This window comes from Chenopodium album, chromosome 19 (assembly GCF_948465745.1).
Source record: "Chenopodium album chromosome 19, dcCheAlbu1.1, whole genome shotgun sequence".
Taxonomy (NCBI): Eukaryota; Viridiplantae; Streptophyta; class Magnoliopsida; order Caryophyllales; family Amaranthaceae; genus Chenopodium; species Chenopodium album.
In genome coordinates this window covers 42,992,937-43,011,020 of record NC_137852.1, presented here as the reverse complement: position 1 = coordinate 43,011,020, position 18,084 = coordinate 42,992,937, and the positions used below count along the sequence as shown (strand labels likewise).

General features: G+C 35.5%; 2 protein-coding genes across 2 annotated transcripts; both read right to left on the bottom strand.

Moving 5' to 3' along the window:
- Positions 1–4,362: 4,362 nt before the first annotated feature.
- LOC145595764 (uncharacterized) lies at positions 4,363–7,891 on the bottom strand. Its single transcript, XM_081652186.1, has 2 exons — positions 5,375–7,891; positions 4,363–4,472 (listed from the first exon to the last, which is right to left on the bottom strand). The coding sequence occupies exon 1, from the start codon at positions 7,889–7,891 to the stop codon at positions 6,242–6,244; it is 1,650 nt and encodes a 549-aa protein (XP_081508312.1). The 3' UTR covers positions 4,363–4,472; positions 5,375–6,241.
- Positions 7,892–10,388: 2,497 nt separating this feature from the next.
- On the bottom strand, positions 10,389–11,810 carry LOC145595763 (early nodulin-like protein 15). Its single transcript, XM_081652185.1, has 2 exons — positions 11,521–11,810; positions 10,389–10,882 (listed from the first exon to the last, which is right to left on the bottom strand). The coding sequence occupies exons 1-2, from the start codon at positions 11,699–11,701 to the stop codon at positions 10,515–10,517; spliced, it is 549 nt and encodes a 182-aa protein (XP_081508311.1). The 5' UTR covers positions 11,702–11,810; the 3' UTR covers positions 10,389–10,514.
- Between the last annotated feature and the right edge of the window lie 6,274 nt (positions 11,811–18,084).

Sequence of the window (18,084 nt, the reverse complement as noted above, 5' to 3'; positions counted from 1 at the left end):
AATTTGACGTTTCAGGTTCCGGTGGCAAAAGACCTTGAAACGCTAAGTGATACATCTCAGGGTCATATATAGCAGTTTGAAACCATATATGATCATTATATGTTGTCATAAACGTCCGTGGTAGACTTGAGTTTACGAAAACACTACAAGTTGTGAACGTGTAAAATGACCGTTTAAGGGAAAATTGGATGGTTCCACCGACCAAATTCGACTCTTGGAGGGTATTAGGGACCATGGTAAACATTTCGACAGTTTTTAATTTCGGTCGAAAAAAGGTCAAAAAAAATTACAAAATTGAAGGCTATAATCAACGTTTTTTGAGGAAAATTTGAGGTTTTAAGAAACAGAGGTGAAAAGCCTTAAAACCCTAAGGAATATATCTTGGGGGTCATATAATGTCGTTTGAAACCATATATGATTGTCATATGTTGTCATAAACGTTCGTGATACGCTTGAGTTTACGAAATCACTATAAGTTGTGAACGGGTAAAATGACCGTTTAAGGGCATATTGGAGGGTTCCACCGACACAATTTGACTCCCGGAGGATATTAGGGTCCACGATAAACATCTCGACAATTTTTATATCCGAGCGAAAAAATGTCAAAAAATTGAAAACTGAAGGATATAATCCACGCTTTTTGAAAAAAATTTGACGTTTCACCGTCCGGTGCCAAAAAGCCTTGAAACCCTAAGGGATACATCTCGGGTTCATATATAGCAGTTTGGAACCATATATGATCATTATATGTTGTCATAAACATCTGTGGTAGGCTTGAATTTACGAAATCAATGCAAGTTGTGAACTGGTAAAATGACTGTTTAAGGGCATATTGGACGGTTCCACCGACACAATTTGACTCCCGGAGAATATTAGGGTCTACGATAAACATCTCGACAATTTTTATATCCTAGCGAAAAAATGTCAAAATTTACAAAATTGAAGGCTATAATCCACGCTTTTTGAAGAAAATTTGAGGTTTCAGGATCCGGTGGCGAAAAGCCTTAAAACCCTAAGGGATACATCTCGGGGTCATATAAAGCAGTTTGAAACCATATATGATCATTATATGTTGTCATAAATGTTCGTGGTAGGCTTAAGTTTACGAAACCACTGCAAGTTGTGAACGTGTAAAATGACCGTTTAAAAGCAAATTGGATGGTTCCACCGACCCAATTGGACTCTTCGAGGGTACTAGGGACGATGGTAAACATCTCGGCAGTTTTTATTTCCGGACGAAAAAAGGCTAAAAAAATCCAAAATTGAAGGCTATAATCCACGTTTTTTAAGGAAAAATTTGAGGTTTCAAGACACGAAGGCGAAAAGCCTTGAAACCCTAAGGAATATATCTCGAGGTCATATAATGTCGTTTGAAACCATATATGATCGTTATATGTTGTCATAAACGTTCGTGATGGCTCGAGTTAACGAAATCAATACAAGTTGTGAACTAGTAAAATGACCGTTTAAGGACATATTGGATGGTTCCACTGACACAATTTGATTTCTAGAGGATATTAGGGTCTACGGTAAAACATATCGAAATTTTTTTTTTTCAGGCGAAAAAAGGTAAAAAAAATTACAAAATTGAAGGCAATATAATTCACGCTTTTTGATGAAATGTTGAGGTTTCAGGCCCGGTGGCGAAAAGCCATGAGACCCTAAGAGTACATCTCAGGTCATATAATGTCGTATAAACCATATATGATCATTATATGCTGTCATAAACGTCAGTGGTAGGCTTGAGTTTACGAATCAATGCAAGTTTTGAACGGGTAAAATGACTGGTTAAGGGCAGACTGGACGGTTTCACCGACACAATTTGACTCCTGGAGGATATTAGAGTTCCCGGTAAACATCTCGGCAAATTTTATTTTAGGGCGAAAAACCACTAGACCCTAAGGGTACATCTCGGGGTCATATAATGTCGTTTTAAACCATTTATGATCATTACATGTTGTCATAAACGTCCGTGGTAGGCTTGAGTTTACGAAATCAATGCAAGTTGTGAATGGATACAATGACCGTTCAAGGGCATATTGGACAGTTCTACCGACACAATTTGACTCCCGGAGGATATTAAGGTCCCTGATAAACATCTCGACAATTTTTATTTCCGGGCGAAAAAAGGTTAAAAAATTAAAGGTTAGAATCAACGTTTTTTGATGAAATTTTGAGGTTTCGGGGCCCGGTGGCGAAATGCCACGAGACCCTAAAGGTACATCTCGGGGTCGTATAATGTCGTTTGAAACCATTATGATCATTATATGTTGTCATAAACGACCCTGGTAGGATTTAGTTTTCAAAATCACTACGAGTTGTAACGAGTAAAATGACCGTTTAAGGGCATATTGGATGATTCCACCGACCCAATTGGACTCCCAGAGAATATTAGGGACCATGGTAAACATATCGGCAATTTTTATTTCTTTGCAAAAAAAGGTCAAAAAATTACAAAATTGAAGGCTATAATCCACGTTTCTTAATGAAATTTTGAGATTTCGTGGCCGGTGGCGAAAAGCCACGAGACCCTATGGGTATATTTTGGGGTTATATAATGTCGTTTGAAACCATATATGATTATAATATGTTGTCATAAACGTCCGTGGTAGGCTTAAGTTTATGAAATCACTGCAAGTTGTGAACGGGTAAGATGACCGTTTAAGGGCATATTGGACGGTTCCACCGACACAATTTGACTCTTGTAGGGTATTAGGGACCATAGTAAAAATCTCGGCAATTATTATAATCGAGCGAAAAAAGGTCAAAAATGAAGGCTATAATCCTCCCTATCGTTTGATTACAGGCTGGTTCAGATCATTGTTTATTAAGGTCGGGTCAATTTTTGACGGCTTTATGGTCTCAATACTTTTCACCATCGGGCCCCAAAACCTCAAAAATTCCTCAAAAACTGTGGATTTTATAGCCTTCAATTTTGTAATATTTTGACCTTTGTTCACCAGCAAATAAAAATTGCCGAGATGTTTACCATGGTCCCTAATACCCTCCGAGAGTTTAATTGGGTGGGTGAAACCATCCAATTATCCTTTAAATGATCATTTTACCCATTTTGTACATGCCTCTTGTGTTGGCTATAAGCTCTCACGGGGCCTTTACGTTGCCGGATAATGGTCATTTATGGGTCCACACAATATTATATGATCCCGGGATTCATCATGTAGTGTTTAGTGAAATTCTAACACCAGCTCCCGACACCTCCTAAATCGCTCCGATTTCGGGTATTATTAATGCACTCATTGATGAAATCTTTAGGATCAGCTTTACCATGATTACATTAACTCCCAGAAATAATCCTTTAAGCAGTAAGGAGGGGTTTCAAGCTTTGATGGCCACTAAACTGCTAGCTGATACCCATATCTGATGGATCTGTAGGCAGTTTGTACTCTGTATATACTTGCCTGCAATGGAAAGTTCCTGAATTGAGATTTATAGTATGAAACTATAATATTAAGTTATCAACATCCAAGGGACTACAAAGACTGAAGGAAAATTTTAAAACATATATTACCCCCTTCCCTGATTTCATTTACTTGTACTTTTTGTAACAATCATTTTACTACTACTGTTAGAAAATATCATCATAACGGACTTTAATTTCCCCCAAAAATGTATCTCTGCCACTCACATTTGGTTAGGGTAAACAAATGACTGGATCTGTTCTGGGTTGGTTTATGCTGTTTTTCTTGATACTTTCTTGTGAAATTTGGGTATAGATTGAACAAAACAAGATAAGCTAAAGTTCTACTGAATCTTATACTGGTGAAACTAGCCAATTATATGCTTCCCCTTCACATTAATAGATTTAATACAGAGCAAGATGAATCCCTATATTGCAAACAATCTTAAAGTTGCCTTACATAGTGTAGCGGCCGTATAGGGGAGGGCTCCTTCAATCATAATGTTGAAGATATTGCTTGAACACTCCTAATCCACAGAATGTAGTTTTCTTTGCAGTATAATCATATAGTGAAAGCTGATAAACGTTATTAATGGCTAAGCAGCGGTTACCAATTCCTAAAGTAAGACTTTGTTAGCTTTCACATAGCTGCAAGCATAGGTCTATAAGTCTATTACTCAATGATTACTACCAGATTCCCGAATAATTAGTGAAACATGTTGGACCATGAAATAATGCATCTTTCCAAATGCTCACATCCTCGGGATCTTTATGCTAAATTGGACTGGCAGACCATACAGAATAACCTCCAGGTCACAGATACAATACAGTTCCAAAAAACAGTTTACGTTTACCACCTTAAATATATTTCAACTTTAGAAGCATTTTAATAATATAAGGCAAAAGTTGAATATCAGATGTAGAAAATACCTTCAACATTCCAAGGGACCCTAGTGAGTACTTCTCTTTCAGCAAAATACAGCAGGTATACCTCTTTAAAAAGCAAATCGAACCTGTGCTTCATGCTTATCCTTAGAAGTAAGTAACGTGAATGCTTCTCTTTCGAAAAAATAGCAAAATCAGGAGCGGTCTGTAGATTAAACATATCTAATTTAACAATGTCAAGAACAGTCTGGATTCCAGATAATAAGCTAGAAACAGGTCCACTAAGTTACAATTAATGAAGACACACAATTACTAAGACAGACCAGTAGTATATTTGAGTAACAAAATCACAGTAACAAAGTACCAATAGGCTACAAGCTGTGGAAAAAACAAGAAAAAGTTATACTTTATCCAAGTAATCAGGAGGTGTAACAGAAATTCACCAAGGGATAAAGCAACATAAACTCAACCTGCAAGGAGAATAAAACACAAAACTTCGTTCCATTCCTTAAATACTTCACCATGTGGACTTCTACACTATTCACTCTCCTTTGGCCATCTATAGTAATTCATACATAAAGAAAGATATAGTCTTGTGGCAACTTGTTGGATTCGTCTCGATTTATACTTTCAAAATATAAACTTCTTATAATTTTTATGTATTGAGAATTAAAGATCTTGGGGGCAAAGTTGTTCATTGGGAAGTGTAAAACTCTGCATGGTGCATTATTTATAGTATGAAGTATATAGCAGAATGTAAAAGTCAAAAAACCTCAAACCAAAGAATCATTCATGATTTTATATACAATGTCAAGAAATAACAAGTGATGCTTCACTAAGATTCATATTCAGTTATAATGCTAGCTCAGCATGAAATATGAATAGATTACTAGAAGAGGTAAGTATGCAATAAAAAAAAAGACCTTCTAAGCAATAACGCTAGCTAGTCACAAACTATGAATAGGTGACTAGGTAAGGTAAGTAATGCAGTAAAGCAATGTAACACATAGCAACAAGCTTAACACCGAGTCCCACCACCAGGGCACCAGATGTAATGTAATGGCCATAAACCTTTACCCATTTCTGATATCCTTCGAGTTCAACAAGCTTAGTATGGGATAAATTGGCAAACCATGTCTGCACAAAGCAACATCTATCTGTAAGAACCAGTACAAAAACTAAATTGATCAATAAATTATGCTCCATTTTTCATATTTTCCACTAAGCACTTGGCATACCCTATGCTTTTAGACCACTTCACTACATTTTTATACCCCTTGGACAGACGAACAAGACAGACAAGAGCTTGAGGGCAATGCCTCTCTCAGTGCACATATTGACTTGTTCCGGAAAATTTTCTGATTGCTTGAAGGCTGTAAAGGCAAGGAATATACTCCAGACTAGCAGTGACCTTACCAACTTTTCATCTGTATCCCTTTTATTCCTAGATCAACGAGTACTCGGAAACTTTCAGTTCCTCTGACACTCCTGCTTGAGTCGACCAAGCCTCGATTTGTGTGGAAAATTCATTCAGTAACTCTGCTTGGTTGAGTTGGTCATGGAACCGTATTTCTGTTGTTCTTTTCCTAGCTTCTTTACTTTCATCTGGACAAACACTAGTTTACACCAGGCTTTGATTGTTGCTTTCACTCTTCATTTCATCTATTTCTCCTTTGTGCCATCAGAATCCTCCATACCTAGATATCTCTCCATCACAATCTGTTTTGCATTTCAATAGTTTCAACATCTTCATCGGATCAGTTGCTTCATATTCTTCAGTGCTTAACAATAAATTTTCTTCTATATATTTGGCATTGATCTTTCTTCAAAAGGCACAAGCTAGTTAAGGAGTGTACTTTACTCTTCAAAGACTCAATTTTGATACACAGTGGCTACAAATGGACATGTATATATGACAGAGAGATTCGGCATGAAATATCATGGCAAAGCATCCTTTGGTAAAATACTATCAAGAACTTCCCCGGTATCCACATTAGCAAGAGCATTGGTGAGAATGACTTCCCACGAACTAGCATCAATTTTCCCTCCCCTTTTAGAAACACTGGACAACAACTTCATGATTTCAGTGTCCAAATTTGAACCAGAGAGCTCCTCAATCAATATTCTATAAGTTGATTCATTAGGCAAACATCCTTTTTCAAACATCTCATCCAAAACTCTCAACCCCTCTTTAGGATTTCCAATTTTACAAAACCCCTTAATCAACATGTTGTAAGTAAATGAATTCGGAGTACACCCCTTTTCCAGCATATCATCCCACAACCTTCCAGCATCACACAACTCCCCTGCCTCACACAACCCTGAAATCAGCATATTATAAGTCAACACACCAGGAACCGAACTCCTTTCAAACTCATTGAACAACTTCTCTGCCTCCTGAATCTTCCCCTCCTTACACAGCCAATGAATAAGCGTACTCGATATAACATTATCAGGAGTAACATTCTTCTTCAAAAGCTTCCTCCACAACGCACACGCATCACCCACCTTCCCTTCCACACACAAAACATCAATCACCTTACAACACAACGCCGAACTTGGCACATACCTCTTCTCCAACATATCCCCAAGCAAATTCAACGCCTCCCCACATTTCTTCTCCTTACAATACGCCTCAATCAAAACCCCATAAGTAATCTCATTCGGGGCAACCCCATTCTCCTCCATATCATCCATAACCTTAACCGCGTCCCTCAACCTCCCATCCCTACAATACCCATCCATCAAAACCGTATAAGTCGTAACATCAGGCACCCACCCTCTATCCAAAATCATCTGAAAAAACTTCTTAGCACCCACCAAATCCCTCTTTCCAACATAACCACCCAAAAGAGTAGTATAAGTAACCACATTCGGCATCATCCCCATACCCGGCATATCATCCAACAACTTAACAGCACCCTCAACATCACCCTTCTTACAAAGAGCCTTAACAAGAATATTACAAGTAAAAATATTGGGAATAACATCAAATTTAGTCCTACAATTCCTAAACATCAAATAAACCCAATCAAATTTCTTATTCTGTACCAACACATTCAACAAACAATTCAAACTACGAACTGACCTATTAACCCCGAAATCGGGTATCCTCAGAAAAGTCCGAACAGCATCCTTAGGACGACCCGCGAAGCCGTAGTTCCGAATAACAGTAACGAACACAATTTCGCCGCAATTAAGGTGGGATTTTTGCAATTCGGCTAAAAGGGTTTCGCAATGACGGAATTGGCGGGCGCGAGCGAGGCGGGTGATGATGGTTAAGTAAGTGTCGTAGTTGTGGGAGAAATTGGGGTGGAATTTTCCGGCGAAATCGAAGATTTGAAGGGCGAGATCGAGGTTTTGTTGGCTTGTGAGAATGGAGATGAGGCGTTTGTGGGAGAGGTGTTTTGGCCATGGTTTGATTGGTGGGGTTACTTTGTAGGAGGTTGGGAGAGTGTAGGTTGATGATGGTGGTTGTGGTGGTGGAGGAGAGAGAGAGGGGGCGGAAGATGCGGCGGAGATGGAGGAGAGTGTGCGGCGGAGGAAGGTGGTGTTGTGGGTGGAGAGGTGTTGCCGGAGAGAGTTCATGACTATGGTTTATCAAGGGTTTAAGGGAAATGAAATGAAATGAAATGGGGTTTTGGAGGGTGGTAGGGGGTTTATTGTTTGAGGAGGTACTCGGCCTCGAGTGGGTCCACCGGTTTAGTCTCACGAATCAAGATCGACGGCTTGGTCTTACGGATTAGCGCTCACATCAACTATGTTAGTCGTATATCTTAAGGAGGCATACAAATTACAAAAGGAGATAGAGTAGTTTTGATCAGGTTGACTTGTGAGAGGTTCCGGTCTGATAGGGCAGTTCATCTTACCTACGTAGAAATTCAAGCAAAAAAACAAAGAGAAATTGAGCATTAGTTGTTTGTTTATCTTTGATTTCCCAATCGTGCTATACTTGTACCTTTAGTCATTCTTAGTTAAGTCTTATAGCCCTTATTCATATTTTGAGTTTTAATTTGCTTTGGTGTGTTATTTGTTAGATTCTAAGCTATGTAATCTCATGAGTAGTTCCCTCTAGGTTTTCTCCTTGGGAGGGTTTTTTTGTTCCCTCTAGGGTTTTTCCCTTGGGAGGGTTTTTCTAGCCTCCATTGCTAGATTTTTCTTCTTTTTTTGAAGGTTTTCCTTCAATCTTCTCCTTCTCTCTCTTTCTCTTCCATCTCTTTTCTTCTGATCTCAATTGTAAATTTTTGTAGGGCGCTTCCATCGGTATTTTTACCGGTGGTAAGCCCCAAAAAAACTTTTTAATTGCTTTCAATAAAAGATCACATCTTTATGATGAAGTTTGATCTACTATTAGGTTTAATTTATTTGTTTGTTCATCTGTCAAAGTTTGAAGATTTAGGGTTTCACAATCTCCAAAAGTGTCTAGAAGGTCATGAGTTTTTTCACCCAAACAACTATTCATATGTGGATCTCAAGCCGAATTAGTGCTAACTCACAGATTGTATTGCTTCAGATGAAGATTTTTATAAAGGCGATCGTTGATCAAATCTGCGATGCAACTAGTTCTAAGGTGAATTGTATTTGTATTGAAATTTTAGATTTCCTTGGAATTGTTTGTAAGTGTCGTTTGGCTATCTTTCATTAATGAAATCCTTTCTCTTCTTGTCAAAAAAAAAATCTCATGAGTCATGCCCCTTGATTCATAAAATTGTTACTATTTCGAATTATAGTTTTGACTATTTGTTCTTTTAATATATGTGGGATTAATATCGATCAAGTAAATGGTCATTCAAACATACATAACTTGGATTGGACAGATTAGGTTGTAAATTTCAGACCAAAAATATGCACATTTCCTGCTTTCTTAAGTTTTTGTTGTGAGGTTAATGACTTAGTATGAACATTTTTGATTCTCTGATCCTTTGGAGTCTACTACTTTGTTGCCAACAATACATCAATCATCTAACATCTAAACAATATTCTCTTATGAGCAACTCTGTAGCTGATAACATAAACTGACGTTTTAGTTGATCACAATGGAGTGCATAGACAGTAGCTGCATCAAAGTCTCAGGTAATAGCAGCTGGAATTTGAGATGAAAGTTATCTAAGTTAACCAAAGTTTTGTGTATCACAATTTAACAGAAAGTTAATTATCCTTGTGGCGGGACTCAATTCGTGCATGGTATGTATTGGTGTTACATTAACTTCATTCATCTTTACTGATTTGATTTAGCATGCTGATGCATATTCCTTTATGTTCACATGCTTATTTTTTTTAAGGCGGTTTGCCGTGTATGCAGCATGATCTGTGCCTCAGATTAAGGATACAGGTTCATTTCTTGTTTCTCTAGCCCTCATTTTCTTGCTTTTACATTTCTGTTCCAGCTTACCTCCACCAAGAAAAACTATGTTCTAGTTTCATTCCCAATTAATACTGACAAAAACGTTCAACATGTTCCCAATTAATACAGATAGAACACTTAAGAGTGACTAAAAACGTTCAACATGTTCCCTGATTATGCTGAGTGCTGGCAACACTTAAATTGGTTATCTTTGTCACATTTGATCAACTCTTAAAACCATACTAATGCAGTTATGCCAGTATATGTGTCTCGTGTTTTCGTGATCCTGTGTCCTGATACGCTATTCTCAGATACGGAATTATCTACTTTATTCTCCCATATATACTGTAAAAGACTCATTTGAATGCTGGCAATTCTCCAAAAACACAACACACATGCTGAAAGTCTGAAACTAAGCCTCATTTTTTTGTTACAACTTCTGCTAGTTTAGTATCAGAATATGATAGTTTCCCATAAATACCGTGAAAGATGCTGGCAATTGTATAAGTGTGAATCACAAAAGATAACTGATAACAGTTACAATAATGATTTTAATGACCAAACTTCCTCGAGGAACATCACCTAGAATTCAATTTTGATAGACAGATGAAATTTGTATTGGGGTCTTTGTTTTGCATGTTTTCAAATTCATTTGGTAATACAGGGTAAATAGGGGCAGAGATTAAAAGAGTGAGACCATCACATAAAACAAATAAAGAATTAATAAATTGATATAACTTCAGAGAACACATACATGATCAACCAAAAAAGAAACTAAAAAGAAAAGGAAAATCCAAAGATTTTGCCTTTATGTTAATAAAATTCTTCACCTAGATGTAATAACATTGTTTAATAAACTTAGTAAAATCACATCATAAGAAACCCAGCCAAAACCCCAACAACAACCATCACACCACTCTTAACCCCAGCAGCACCACTAGTGGGAGCAACAGCAGGAGTCTCGGCTTCCGAATTCGGGGAAGGAGAAGGGGCAAAAGCCGGTGAGGCGGCACCGGACCGCCTGCTTCGGGCAGACATAACAACCACAATGACCTTCTCACCCTTCTGACAGTTAGCCTGAGTTCCACTGATGAAGTAGTATGGTCCTGGTTTCTTTAGTTCAACCTTGGTTTGACCATCCTTGTATTCTGCTATTGGACTGCTGGTGTTGCAGCTTAAGTATGCTTCTCTTGTCACTTGTAACACTGAGTCTTGTTTGTTGTCATACTTCCATACTGTTGTCAACCAAAATCATGAAATTTAAGAGTTAGAACAATAAATCAGAGTAAAGTTTTAATTTTTTTTAGTTTTTTAAAAAAGTTATGATTTTTCTTTAATTGATCAATAAAATCTTATATGACCCAGATGGGATTTTGAGCTGAAATGTGAAAAAGAATTGATTTTCTTTCACCCCATAAAATATATCAGAGAAGATTTGGAGCTAAAATGTGAAATCAGATGAGATTTTGAGCTAATATGTAGAATAATTTTGACTTTTTTTCTCACACAAATAATATCAGAAAAGATTTTGAGCTAAATTGTGATTCAGAAAGCAAATTATGAAGAAATTTTGATTTTTTTTTCAGAAGTAAATAAAATATGAACAGACCCAGATGAGAATTCGAGCTAAATGAAGAAAAAGTTACAATTTTTGTTCAATTAAAACAAATTCTGAGTAAACCCTGGTGGAATTTCTGAATCAAAACTGAAAAAGTTACAAAATTTTAATTGAATTGTAACTTAAAATACAAAAATGGGAAAAATTTACGGTTGTTTACTGCACATTTTAAGAATAAAACAGATGAAATTAATGTTTAATTAACAGAATAAATAAAAGAATCAAAAAATTAAAGAAATTAATGTTACAACTTACCAAGATTATCACCAATTTGGAACCTGTTTTTTTGAGCCCATTTGTTGAGTGAATCAGATTCTGAAGGAACTTTCCAAGCATCTGCAGTACCACCAACAAGATGATCTTTTGCTTCAGCAAAAGTTGAAAAGAGTGCAATTGCCAATACCAAAGAAACAGAGAAGAAGATTCTAGAAGCCATTGATGATTTTTTATGCTTAATTAAATTCAAAAAAATGAAACTATTAGATTTCTAGACGAAGGTTTTAGAAAATTCTTGGAATTAAAGAAGAAAGAGAGAAAATTAGAGAGCTAAGAGAAAGATACGAGAGGAAGAAGTAGAAATGGAGGTATTTATAGGTGAAAATGGTGGAAACTAGCCGTTAAGAAAAAGGGGAATTGATGATGTTAGAGTTAAAGTGGGGTCATCTTTGACTGAAATTCAGGTGAAATGTTATGGGCTCTGTTTTTTGTCCGTTGATGTAACGGTTTAAAAAAAGGTGGAAAGGTCGAAAGTTTTTGATGTCATACAAAGTAAAAACGGGTTGTTTGATTAATTAAATTTAATTAAATTAACTTGGGTGAATTAATGTTTTGGATTTTTCATTAATTGTGGTATTTAACATTCCAGCATTACATTTGACTTGATTAATCTAATTAATTGGTTCTATTTTTTTTTTAATGTGCGTAAAACGATGTTTAGAAATGTCATCTCAATCAAACCTAATGCATACCCGATCTGAACTTTATGTGTACCTGAATTTGCATTTGCATGATCCGAGCTTAACAATTTAACATGCATATAAGAGCAGTAAAGTTAGAAATTAACCCTAATTAGACATTAGCTTAATCTAAACTTGATCTAACCCAAAGAAAGTGGTACAAACTCTTCCCAAATCTAAATCGACTCAAATTTACATTTAAAGGACCCAAATTAAACCCTACTTGATTCGCAATCGATGTGAATCGCAATTTGTCGTACAGTTTTGAAATTGAATCAATCTAATTCAATCCAAATAAACACAACAATTTGACATTATCTAGATATGGTGTGACCTGACATCAGACTCATTAATAATCGTTCTAAACACAAATCACAAATCTGATTTAATATTATCTCCGTTTCAAATTATATGTAATTATACGACAAATAATTTAAAATTGAGGTACTAGCTCTACCGACCAAGATCAAATTAGATTGTGCCCACAAGCCACAGCCACAGCCACATTGGCCCATAACTTTTAGTCTTGGGCCATTTCCAAAGCCTATACACACAATTTCACACACTATACTACTTATAATTTACTATTTTTGAGCAATTAAAGTTTCAAAATTCCCAAACATCAAAAATAGCAAAAAGAGACACACGTCCACAACAAAAACGCTACAACAACAACGCGGCAACATTTCCTACAACCCACGTTTCATCACCCTCCATTTTTACATTTGCTCCTAGCCACGTAAACTAACCTTTCCTTAACAATTCAAGAATTGTACTATAATTATATTTCACTAAATTTACATCATATAACAACTTTGATAATTTATTTGAGCAACAAAAAATCAAACACTAGAAGAAAAAAAAACGGTTTAGTTTAGATTATTATCATGTCTTGGGGAGGACCAGAAGTTGATAGAGGTGAAGTAAAGATAGATCCAACCGACAAGGGTGGTGATCAATCTTGGAGGAAAACGGCTGACACCCATAAGATGACGACCGAGCAAGTCAAGGCCGCGGGTGTTGAGGGGTCGCAACGACCCCCCGGACACGGCCGAGGTGCCGGGGAGGTGTTACACCAACGACGTCGGTTGCCTTTTAGTTATGCCACTATGGGTATAGCTGGTTTTGCTATAACGGCTATTATAGGGTATGGTGTATTGTACTCTAAGAAAAAGCCTGAGGTTGATGCCTTGGATGTTGCTAAGGTTGCTACTAACACGGCTCGGCCCGAAAACACCGAGAATCGATCTAAGAGATAGAGTTATTGAGTTAGTCTTTTTTGGTTATGTGTGGATGGTGTTCTTTTTTATAGATGTTTGCATGCATGTATTGATAATTTTGGTAAAATAAGTTTTTTTTTATGAGTGTTAGTTACTTGGATTTCTCAAGTCTAAAACACATTAATATGTATCAACTTCTCTTTGTTTATTTTGATGAAATGTTGAAAATTTGTAATGCCAATGAAATTTAATTTAATTTCATATTAGTGTTATGACTTGGTTGGTTGAACTTTGGGGTAGTTTTACTCACCATATTTAGTAAACCAAATTAAATAACGCAATTCAACATTATTGTTATTCTACTTGCATTGTTTGTCACCAAACATGACATGAGAGTCTTATCATGTTATACAATCAAGAAAATATAGGCAGCCTAAAATTAGCTGGAGGGGTAGTCTTGCATTCTTGCTTAAGTTTACATAAGGTCATGGACACATAAAATGCTAATACCTCAATGTCTTGAGGGGGATCGGAGTAGGGTATATATATAATATCTTCATTATTGAAAGACTAAATTCAAAGCAATGAGACATTGACTCCATTTATTTTTATAAAAATTTATGTAACAAACATTTAAAAAATAAAAATATAATGATTTGAAATTGAATTATGAGTAGGAAAAAAAATATGTAAATTAGAATTTTCTTTCAATTAATACATTTTTTTTAAACAACGCTGCGAAATATCATTAAAGGAGATCGATTTCCGCCAAAGTTATAAGCTTAAATTACATATAACATACTTACATATTAACATACTTACATATAGGCTACTCACATGTGTCAATATGTAATAATAAATAATATATATAATATATATTATATACGTAGTAGATAATATATAATATATAAATACGAGTCATAACATTAATATTATAAACTTGTTTGACTACTACGAAGTATACATTAATGTTTCTTTTCATGATTTACTAACTGTACAAACAAGCGGAACAACCAGATAGTAAATTTGCAAGTTCCAGCATTCCTACACAAACAGTTACATAGACTCTGCAGCCGTCAAAATACAGGATAAAGAGCCAAGTGGTATTTTCAACTGTCACGCTATTAACACTTCCAAGGTTATCTAAAAACTAGTCACATACTCACATATCAACTGTCATGGGATTCATAGAGAGAGCTCATCAAGCCAACGATCCATGATTGAGGAGATGGTCTCGAGAAATGTAGTTTCATTTGATTCTTGTAGCAATTTTTCCTGACTTCTGTAACACCCCAATAATTCTCCCTTTTCCAAACCACTTGCTTTAAATAAAATAGTGGAGAACCATTGACGTGCTACCGCCACGTGTTAAAACGTTACGTTAAGGCTTTATCAAAGTATTGCAGCGGAAAACCAAACATAAGTCTTTAAAAATAACACAGTTTAGAAAACGAATAAGTCAAAGCTTACAAATTGGAACCATATAAGGCCCTTATTTAAAACCAAACCAATATTCAAAATCCCAAAACATAATTAAAATAGTAAAACATAAATAAGTTTGACATAAAGAACGAATACACTCAATCACACCATCCCTTGACAATGCGATTGTCAAATCCCGAACTTCACATCATCAAGCTAACCTGTGCAAAACTGCTCCCCAATAATACAAGTGTAATAATTGGATCATCACAGGGCCATTGAAAGGCGAAGGCCATGACCAAAGAAAACACACACAAAAGCACGCAATCAGCAAAGCTGAGTACATACAAGCTACAACGTACAAAACCTAGCATACTCAATTAATTATAATAAATAAACATACAACACGAATTCATTAATCAAGACTCCACACTTAGACAATTCAACTATCTCAACATACTTACTAACTAATTCCAAACACTTGACTCTTTATATTTAATTTAATTAATTTAGTTTGGAGTAAGCAATAGACCAGGCTGTCCAATCCAGGTCCCAAATGACCATTTGAAATAAAAGTTTAGCGCGATGCAAGAATGGGCGCGACTCCATTCTCACAAAGTTAGTCTAGGATCCCATCTAACTTTCATTATAAAATAAAATGTAAATACCAAAAGAGAAGAGGACATGTTGATCAAACAAGCCTCGAAAAGCCACGGGCTACCACCGTGTACCCCAACCCATAATTGTCAATACTTTAGAAGTGCACGCTTTCCAGAGTTTTATTGCTCATCCATGTTTCACTTTACGTGATTACAATTTTAATTAATAGCCGACTCATTCAAGAAGACCATACATAACAATCATACATCAATTCATTTTTAATCTTATTTAGGACAATGGTGATCACATCACAAATTGACCTTTAATTCCAATTAAACTTCCAAATTATCCAAAATTGTTGAACATAGTCAACTCACCTAGCCATTTCGGCTTAATCCACCTTTACTCAACATACTAACAAGTTATGATTGAGTAATAAATAAATAATAATAACCTTGTGGAATAATTATTAAATTCATTCCACTTAAACCATTCAATTCCAATCCTTTAATAATCCAAATGTGGTTAACAAACCAATCCAATAAAATATGTTTGTATCAACATTCCATACAAACAATTAATCCAATATAATTCCACATACTTGCATCCATAATTCCATACAAGCATAATTAATTCACCAAAACATGCCTCATAAACATAAATACATGAATTAATTAAATATATAAACAAACAATTTACATCCAAGTATTCCCTAATCATGAAACTAAGTTCATTCCTTTTGGTACCTAAACATGATACTACTTGCAACGAAGTAGACATGTACGTACCTCGTGTAAACAATCCTTTGCGCCACTTTTAATTAATTAAAAGTCTCCTAGAGAAAAATCACTTCCTAGAAAACAACCCATAATAATAAATTAATACTTAACCAAATTTTCAGCAATATAATTTAGATTAAAAGTCCTTAAAACTTTATCAAAAACATGTTTTTATGGTTAATTATGCATTAGAAATCCAATAGGAACAAAAGCCCCAAATTAATTGCTCATTAGAACCCTAAAATCCCAATTTCAATAAATTAAACCCTAGGTTTTAAAATTATAAAATTTGAAAATTTATAGCATAATTAAAATCTGAAATTATAAGTTTAAGCTATCAAAAACATGAATTTGATACTAAAAATATAAACTTTATACCATAAAATCAAAACCCAAAACTAATTACATAAACATTTAGAAAAAAAATAATGAAACAAAGGAGGGGGAAGGAGGGGCAGCCACGGGTGGTGGCTGGCTGGTGGGTCGCCGGCAGTGGGTCGCCGGCGGCGGGCGGCCGGCGGTGGTGGCAGCAGGCGGCAGCAATGGCAGCAGGTGGAGCAGTGAGAAAGTTCTCACGTAGGAAGGAGGAATAAGGGGAAAAAAAGAAAGGAAAAAAAAGAAAAAGAAAAGAAAAAGAAAAAGGAAAAATAAAATAAAGAAAAAATAAAATAAAGAAAAAATAAAATAAAGAAAATAAAGAGGAGGAAAAATAAGACTAACCTTTTGTTTGGGGAAAAATTTGGGAATGTATGGGGTATTTATAGGAGAGAGAGTGGTGTAGGGTTAGTTTTTAAGATTGGGCCTCATAAAATTAATGGGCCAATTAGGTAAATGAAATGGGCTACCTTTGTTTAATATGTATGGCATAAATTGTTGAATGAAATTAAAAATCTTTTTTGAACAAAATCAATCATCAACCCAAAAATAATTTGGAACTTTAAAACTTAAATCCCGGAAAAACACATATAAAAATTATAAATAAAATAAAAATTCATTTATAATATATTTATAAATACGGGGGATTACAGCTTCTTTGACAATCAGCTCAATCACGGATTCCTTCTCGTCCAAGGGTTCACGGCACATGATGCCTCCAATGACAAAGGGAGTCAACCTTCTAGCGACACCTTTCTTTAAGAGCATGGTGGAAACTTGTAATATACGAGCACACTCAGGTAGCATGTATTGATAATTTTGGTAAAATAAGTTTTTTGTATGAGTGTTAGTTACTTGGATTTATCAAGTCTAAAACACATTAATATGTATCAACTTCTCTTTGTTTATTTTGATGAAATGTTGAAAATTTGTAATGCCAATGAAATTTAATTTCATATCAGTGTTATGACTTGTTTGGTTTAACTTTGGGGTATGTAGTTTCACTCACCATATTTAATAAACCAAATTAAATAACGCAATTCAACATTATTGTTATTCTACTTGCATTGTTTGTCACCAAACATGCCATGAGAGTCTTATCATGTTATACAATCAAGAGTATATAGGTAGTCGAAAATTGGCTGGAGGAGTATTCTTGCTTAAGTTTACATAAGGCCATGGGCACTTAAAATGCTAATACCGCAATGTCTTGAGGGGGATCGGAGTAGGGTATATATATAATATCTTCATTAGTGAAAGACTAAAATTCAAGGCAATGAAACATTGACTCCATTTATTTTTATAAAAAATTTATGTTACAAACATTTAAATTTACACTTTGGTGTCCCAACGTTTAAGTAAATTCCACTTTGGTGACCCATGGTTTCAATATTCCCATTTTAGTGTCATGTCATTAAATAATTGTTCAATATTAGTGCCTAATAGTTAACGGTGTTAAATTCTCCG